Source organism: Alligator mississippiensis, chromosome 2 (genome assembly GCF_030867095.1).
Source record: "Alligator mississippiensis isolate rAllMis1 chromosome 2, rAllMis1, whole genome shotgun sequence".
Taxonomy (NCBI): Eukaryota; Metazoa; Chordata; order Crocodylia; family Alligatoridae; genus Alligator; species Alligator mississippiensis.
Window position 1 is genome coordinate 172,581,146 of NC_081825.1, and position 8,018 is coordinate 172,589,163.

At 58.7% G+C, this 8,018-nt stretch overlaps 1 protein-coding gene across 2 annotated transcripts; it reads left to right on the forward strand.

Moving 5' to 3' along the window:
- Positions 1–12: 12 nt before the first annotated feature.
- YPEL4 (yippee like 4) lies at positions 13–6,854 on the forward strand. 2 transcript variants are annotated; one of them, XM_019485805.2, is made up of 5 exons: positions 13–65; positions 958–1,283; positions 1,868–1,911; positions 5,188–5,296; positions 5,586–6,854. In XM_019485805.2, exons 2-5 carry the CDS (start codon positions 1,143–1,145, stop codon positions 5,673–5,675), a joined length of 384 nt encoding a protein of 127 aa, XP_019341350.1. In that variant the 5' UTR covers positions 13–65; positions 958–1,142; the 3' UTR covers positions 5,676–6,854. The 2 variants fall into 2 exon arrangements, with proteins under 2 accessions (XP_019341350.1, XP_006260406.1); XM_006260344.4 differs by lacking the exon at positions 13–65 and adding an exon at positions 464–627.
- Positions 6,855–8,018: the final 1,164 nt, after the last annotated feature.

The following is an 8,018-nucleotide window of genomic DNA, read 5'->3' on the forward strand; positions in this document are numbered from 1 at the left end:
GCAAGTGCTGATGGGAAGTGTAGTTCCCTGATGACTCAGCGGAGCAGCCGGGCTGGGAGGCGGAGGTGGGGCCCGGGCCACTGCAGCCCCAGCCCCAGCCCCAGCCCCGTGCGCGGGTTTCCCGGGGCCGGGCTGTGATCCTCGCGGGGAGTTTCCAGCCTGCTCGGGCTGCCGGTGCCCGGCGGGATGGAGAAGGGACAGGCCCCTCCGCGCCCTGCCACGGCTGCCCGCGCGGCCCTGGGCGCGTTCCTTAGCCGGGCCGGGCCGGGCCGGGCCGAAGCCTCTTCGAAGAGGGCAGTGTCCAGACCCGGGGCAGCCTGACGCCCTCCCACTCCCTCGGCCCGGCCTGGCGCAGCGCGGCCCTCCCTGGCGGCGGCGGGGCCTGGCCGGGGGCACCCGCGGGGGCGGGGAGCGGGTGGGGCGGGGCGGCTGCCGCTGGCCCCGCCCCGCCTGGGGCCGCTGACGTGGGTGGGGCGCGTGACTCGCAGTGTTGTGATGCGGCTGCACGACACCCAGCCCCAGACCGCGCGCGGCGCAGCCCCCGGCACGCGAGCCCCGAGCCCGGCCCGCTCCGCCCGCCGCCCCCCGGCACGGCCGCCGCCCCGGGTCCCGGGACCCGCTCTCAAGGTGAGGGGCAGTGCCAGGCGCCGCCCGCTTTTTCCGGGCCGGGCCGCCCCGTCGCCTTCCCGGGTCCCGCTGCGGCCCCCGGCCCGGCGGAGCTGCCTGCGGCAGGGCCCCGCCGTGTTGCCGAGGGGCGACGGGGGTGGGCGAACTCGGGGCCCCACGGGCCCTGCCGGGGGATAACGCTTCTGCCAGAGTGGCCTGTGCAGGCCCAGCTCCGGTCTGCCCTTGCAGCCTGGCAGGCTCCATGCTCTTCCCCTGGGCCAGCGGGAGGGGAGGACAGGGAGAGGCGGGTGCAGCTGCTGCTCATCTCATGCCCTTCTTATCTCTTTGCAGGTGACCCCCCTTTCGGCCTGGTTCTCATCTTGGGGGGGCCCTGGCTGCGCAGCCCCCCCAAACTCCTCTCTTCCTGAATCACGGCTCTAGCCAACCTGCTTCGCTGCTTCACCTGCGACCGTCTGTGTGGGGGCTGCACGGCACCCACCCCTCCACCCCGCCAGGGCGTGGCTCTTCAACCCGTCATGCCCAGCTGTGAGCCGGTGCCACCTGCCGCCTGCCTGCCCGCCAAGACCTTCCGCAGCTACCTGCCCCGGTGCCACCGCACCTACAGCTGCGTCCATTGCCGGGCACACCTGGCCAAGCATGACGAGCTCATCTCAAAGGTATGCCCCCGGCTCCCGCTGGCCAGGGGCCCCTGCCACCCGCCACTGGGCCCTTCCTTAGTGCTGGGAGCTTCTGCATAGGAGCGCCCAGCCGCGACTGCAAAACTGACAGTTTCCCCACAGCCGTGCCCTGCTAGTGCTCCCCTGAGAGTGCCCAGCTGAAGACCCAAAGTTTATGAGCTTCCCTACAGCAGTGTCTCCAGTGCTGTGACCTTTTCCACACCAGTGCCCAGCCAGGATCTTGTGAGTTGCCAGCACTGCCCATTCAGTGGCCAGGCAGGACCCCAACACTGTGAACTTCCTTGCAGCAGCACCCTGCCAGTACCCTTGGCACTTTGATCTTCTCCTCCGCAGTTCCCAGGTGAGATCTCAAAGCTGTGAGCGTCCTCATAGCAGTGCCCTACCCAATCTGCGCCTTCCTACACTCCAGCACTCATGGCATTGGGACCTTCACTACAGCAATACCTTGCCAATGCCACTACCCAAAATGCTGTGAGCTTTCCCATAGCAGTGCTTGCAGGTGGAGGGGAAGGCAGGGTCACTTATGTGAGGGTGGGGTATAACTGCTGTCTTTGTTTCCACAGTCCTTCCAGGGGAGCCATGGGCGTGCCTACCTGTTCAATTCTGTGTGAGTGTCCTGTGATCCACCATTCCTTTTGAGAGCATGGCAGGAGGCAGGGGTGTGGGCATGGAGTCTCAGGCAGGCAGAAGAGAGCAGGCAGTAAACCAAGGCTCATTTTCCTTACAGCTAGTTACTGGTTACACCCAGAATTCCCCAGGCGGGGACCAGAATGTGGCACTGCCAGGCGCTATACCTGAGCAAAACGCCTCTGGTCATTGCCACCCCTGGAGGGTAAGTTCTAAGGCAGGAAGTCCCCTTTCTTTTTGGGATGGGGTCACCTTGGTGGAGAGCGCCATGGTAGCATGGCTACTGTTGTCATGATGATGTATGTGTGTACACACACAGTCTATCTCTCACCCCCTCCATCTCATCGGGACTCCTGGAGCACTCCTACCCTCATGCCTTGGTTGCAGTCCCCCAACAGAGAGCAGCTAGACCTTGTGTTGGGGTCGCTGGGGACATCACACATGAACTGGCTGGTTGTTTCCTCATGGTTTTTGGACTGGTCCCTTCCAAGCAGGTCCTGACTAGAGGATGAAGTCATAAAGGGCCACCTGTGAAGGACTTTCATAGAGATTATGACCATTCCTGGTTTTTGCGAGGGAAATAGCTGCTTTCTCCCTCCTTGGGCTGATGAGTGGAATCACTCCACTCTGGGGGTGCATGTTATCTACAGAGATTGTTTCCTCTGTATTGACCCCAGTGCTGAAACACATGGCCTGGCTTTGGCCTCTGCCATTCAGGACAGGGATTAGTGAATGGGAGAGGATCAGAGCAAAGCCACCATGAGAGCCAAGGGGCTTGAGTGCAGTAGGCTTCAGAGGCACAGGCCATACCATCTCCTAGACTTAGTAGCAGCACAGGTTAAGTGGACATGTGCAGGTGAGAGGTGAGGCCCAAGGCTTAGCAGTGAGAGAAATTAGCCATGATTCCAGGCAGCCAAGGGGCAAGGCGGGTTCTTTACATCTGGCATTAGGTATTTATAGAAATCAATTCCTGATCTGGTCCAGCCAGGATTAAAGCAGGGAGTTTTGTGGACTGGATGAAGTCAGACTACATGATCAAAAGGAGTAAAAAATGCCACAGGAGGGAGAGATGAGCACCAGGCAGACCTTGCCAGTAGGACTGGGTGGTGTGAGGGCCATGGTTGGCAGGGTGCTTCCTCTGTAGTAGAACCAGGCACACTCAGTGCTGGATGTCTGTTTGCTTGCATCAAAGTCTGTCAAAGGACTTTCATAGAGGTCAGGGTTGGGAGGGTTTGGCCCACTAGCTGCAGGCAGGAGGGAATGCTCCATCTTTGGCTGGTTCAAGAGAGATTCCCACAGTAACTTTGTCTTTTTTTGGGTGAGGGAACCATCCCCTAACGGGATGCTGCTTGTGGGGACAGCACTTGAGGCAGCAGGACATGGTGTTTTGTCATGGGAATTAGATCTTGGTATCCTTTTGAACCTGTTATAAGCATGACTCTCTAAGCCTTGCATTGGCAAGGGTGGCCCACACCTCTCTTTGCCTTGGTTGTCCAGATCAGGGGTGTTTAACTTGTGGCTTGCAGGCCAGATATGGCCCTCAGGACCATGACATCTGGCCTGTGGGACTCTCCACAGGTCCAGAAATTTGGCAGCAGGAGAGTGATGGCACCACTCCTTTGCTCCCAAATATCCAGACCCATGGGAAGCCCCAAACCCTGTGTGCTGGATCCGATGCCCAATCCCAGCATGCAGGGTCAGGCAGGGGGAGCTATGCAGCCAAGGGGGCAGTTCCAGTGTAGAGGGCTGGGAAGGGGGAGCACCACGCCCCTGGGGGACAACTTTGCTTTGTGGGGTAGTGCCACACCCCCAGAAAACAAATCCTGGCCCACGAGGGGTATGAGGAAGCAGTACTGGACCCCTGAGGCACAATCCAGCCCACAGAAGTGCCTCAAGCCATTCGTCTGGTTTATGGGGCCAAAAGGTGGTGCATCACTAGTCCAGATCATGGCCACCTCCCAGTCGGGCTCTGCCCTGTGCTGTCTTTATAGGGCTACTTTGTTACTATGCATCATAACCCACCTTCTAGCAGTGATGCAGGACCCATATGGCCACTAAAATCAACTGTATGGCAGCACCAAGCCAGAACAGGTGGTAGGAGTCACCTTCTCCTGCCATTAGGTACTCTCCCTCTGGTTCGTTTGTTTTGGCTGTCTACACTAAGCCCTCATGCTCTCTGAGGCACCATGCCCGTTGGGTCAGGGCTGGCTTTAATCACATTTGCCTATCGCCCAGGAGTAGTGCATGAGGAAGAGGAAAGGCTGTGGTATTCCCCTCTCCCACTAGTTGGTCAGACTAGGCTCCTGCCTTAGCTAGGCAAAGACTCTGGCAGGGCTCAGCCTGAACCTGCCACAGTTCCAAGGTTGGGGAGATGGTCTCTTCCTGCAGGGACCCAGATGGAGGCCCTGCAATAGCTGGATGCCTTAACCCTGCCAGAAGGTTTGGGGGAGGCTATGAGCCATGGTACATCCTCAGAGCCCTTATGTCCCACTCCAGCATAGCCAGCCTCACAGCTATTTAGTATTTTTTCTTTAAGCCCCAGCTCCAGGAGTCGGGGGATTCTAAGAACCTCATTTCACATGTATTTATTGCTAAGTACGTTTCTAGCCTTTGTGGTTGGGGATAAAAGCTGGACAAGGTGGCCGCCTGTATCAGCAAGCTGCTAAAAAGGCCCCGACAATGATTAATTTTTAAAAGCATTTCTTCTGAGCATGAGCCAATCCCTTGATCTTTTTGAAACCCAACTCATGATGGTTCGGGGCACGGGGCAAGGAGATGTGGTTCTGGATGGGGCAGACTTATTATAGCTTGCTGTTAATAGCCTGTCTGCATGTCTATCATGCAGAAGCAGTGGGAAAAGGGCTTCAGGCAAAGCTGAGGAGTCTGGGCCTGCATGCTGTGATCTGAGGGTAACTCTCAGGATTCCCCTTCCACTAGACAGAACGTGGAGGCTGACTCCTGGCCTCCCATAGGTACCCCCAGAGGCATAGGGAAGCTCCGCATCTGGGGCAGCTGTGACACACGGGGCAGCACCAAGCTGCCACAATATGGATTGTGATGGTATGTTCAGCTGCCACTGCAATGGTGCCTGCCTATTTTTTGTGCCCCCCTACAGAGATGATGGCTGAGGCTGCTGCCCCAGCTGTCCCTCTCACTGACACTACTGCTTACCCTTTCCCCAAGCAGGACTGGGGTCTTGGGGGGTGCAGGGGCCTGGCATGACCCTGTCCCATGCTGCTCCTCTCTTCTGGCCCAGGGTTAACGTGGGCTGTGGGCCAGCAGAACAGCGCCTCTTGCTCACCGGGCTCCACTCTGTGGCTGACATTTTCTGTGAGAACTGCAAGACCACCTTGGGGTGGAAATATGTGAGTACTGAGCCAGCCGGCTGTGCCCTGCACCCTGCTCTACCTCTGGGGCCCAGGGCAGCACCCCTCTTATGTCTCAGTGTTCCCTGCTGGGGAGGGTGGGGCTGGGCACTGCGGGCTCTGCCCCCTTTCTGGTGCCACAGCACCCAGCTGTGGAGGAAACGGGGCTGGGCACTGCAGGCTCTAATCCCTCTGGCATTACAACATCTCCTGCTGGGCAGGGTCTGTGGGTAGTGTGATGCAGCTGAGAGGAGTTGGACTGCTCACTCTTCCCTTTCTTTTCCACCAGGAACAAGCCTTTGAGACCAGCCAGAAGTACAAGGAGGGAAAGTACATCATCGAGATGTCACACATGGTGAAGGACAATGGCTGGGAGTGAGGGGGTGGGCTGCAGCCATGCCCTCAGCCGCATGCCCTGTCCATACACGCTGCCACACCACCCATCCCAGCACGACACCCTTGTGGTCCTGCCCTCTGCACAAGCATTGCCCTTAGGGAGTGGGGGGCACAGGATCCTCAACCTATCCACCCTAGCTGGGAGAGCTTGCCAAACATGACTAGCACACAAGGAATTCCTTTCTCCCCCCAAGGCATCAGAGCTGGGCACAGACTAGAAGGCTGGCCCTGAGGTGGCAATCCTGCGGGCTCAGAGCCTGCAGACAGCAACACCTGCTAAGCACCTTGAGGTGCAGATCCCACCAAGGAGCACAGAGCCTGGCAGAGGCATCCCCTGACTCTGTATGTGGGCATGGGGTCCGAGTCTCCTTCCGGCTGTGGGGCATCTTCCCCCGCTGCTGACCAGGGGCTGCCCTGTGGTGCAGGAGAGCAGGGAAAGCACAAGGATGGTCTGCCCTGGCACAGGACTCAGGTGGATGATGATGAGAAGAAAGTTGCCCAGGCCTGCTCATGGGACTGTGGGTAAGGAGACCAAGAGGATCAGTGCTCTCCCTGTCCCCTTCTGGCCTGGGGCAAAAAAGTTGAGGCTGGGCACTAGTAGCAATGGTGTGAGGCCCTGAACAGGCCTCAGTCCTGGTACAGGAAGTAAGAGGCTGACCCACAGCCCCATGGCAAGGGGTTTGGTGTGGAATGAAGCATGGGGGTTGGTGGAGAGGGTCAGGGCTGGTCCCCATGGTATGGGGATGGGAGGGGGAAAGGGAGCAGGTGCATGTTACAGAGGTCAGGGCTGGTCCCCCTGGCATATGGGGGAGGGAACGGGCATGTCATGAAGGCCAGGGCTGGTCTTCCCGGCCTGTAGGTTCAGGGTAGTAGAGAACAGGGATACTCACAAAGATCAGGGCTGCCCCCCCCCCCCCCCCCTTTCCCATCCCCTGTGTCATCCATTCCACTTTTCCCACATCTGTGTCTCCCCTCCCCAGGCGCTACATGCACTCTACCCTGTCTGCTCTGTGGGTTACCATGTCCCGTTGATCTTGGGGACTGCCTCCCCCCACCTTGCCCACTGATGCCCTGCTGGGGAGAGGTGGGCAGGGGCAATGCCTTGGCTCCATCACCAGCGCACGAGGTTTTTGTATGATCAATAAAGGCATTTTTTATAAAACACTGTCTTTGTGGCTGGGGGGAGGGGGAGAGGTAGAGGCCTCCCCCATCCCCTGCACAATTCCTGTCCATATGTCCCTCCCTTTAGGCTCCATCTTTTTCCCCCTTACCTGTGCTGCCCCAACACTTATCACCTCCAGCAGTCCTGGCCTTGTTCATTCTGTGTGTAGTCGGCCACTGGGGGCACTTCATGCCAAGGGAAAACAAACCCACAGTACTCTCCTCCACCCCAACTGGAAGGCACCAGTGGGTCAGCTACAGCTCCTCCCAGCTGGATGGCACTGGGTTTGCCATGGCTCAGCAGGGTCCTTCCCATGTGGCAGCTTCACCCACCTTAGCTTTGCATCCTATCGGGTGAGGAGTAGAGGGGGCGTGTGGGGGATGGGGCTGCAAGCAGCATTAAGCCCTTGTGCTAAAAGACACTGAGGACCAAGCCAAAGAGAACTACAGCTGGCACAGAGATGAGCACCCTGCTGGCGTGGGGTGATACCCTGATGAGAACAACCCTCACTGGCATCAGCATTCCTTCCACCCCCATACTGGGAGGGGTTGTCCTCCTGCCTCCTTCCCACCCCTGTAGTTGTGGAAGTGTTGGGTGGGCATGGTGGGGACCACCTACCCAATGCCCTTTTTACATTGCATTGCTTGGCAGGGGCTCATACAGTAGTACAATGTGAAAAGAGCCTTGGACAGGGGCCTGGCAGGGATGGGCTCTGCCACAGCTCTCCGTAACACATGGGGAGGCTGTGGGTAGGAGCAGGAGGTTTTGTGGGGTGGGGTTCAGGACAAAATGGGGCTGTGCCAGTACGGCAGACCTGAAGGCATGAGTCAGAGGAAGGAGTCTGACTTCATCAGTTTGCTGGTGCTCTTCTGTGACGAGCTTGGGAACCAGATCTGGCAGAAAAAAAACAGCCTGGATCATCAGCCTCACAGCACGCAGCCAGCCACATCATGCCCGGTTCCCATGCCCTGGAGCCAGGCTGCAGCTAGCAACTGTGGACAGGGATGTGGGGGGAGGCTTTGTGTCTACACCCAACCCCCAGTCAGCCTCTTTCTGATGCAAGACCAGCAGCCCCCAGAAAGGAAAGGCCCTGCATCTCATAGCTTGCCCAGCTGCCCCAGCCAGCCAGATGCCCCTGAAGCAGAGCTGATGCCCCTACAAAGA

Coding starts and splice junctions, on each gene's coding strand:
- YPEL4 (XM_019485805.2), top strand. CDS start 1,143: ATGCCCAGCTGTGAGCCGGTGCCACCTGCCGCCTGCCTGCCCGCCAAG. Junction 1,284..1,867: donor ATGACGAGCTCATCTCAAAG/GTATGCCCCCGG, acceptor TTGTTTCCACAG/TCCTTCCAGGGGAGCCATGG. Junction 1,912..5,187: donor GCCTACCTGTTCAATTCTGT/GTGAGTGTCCTG, acceptor CTTCTGGCCCAG/GGTTAACGTGGGCTGTGGGC.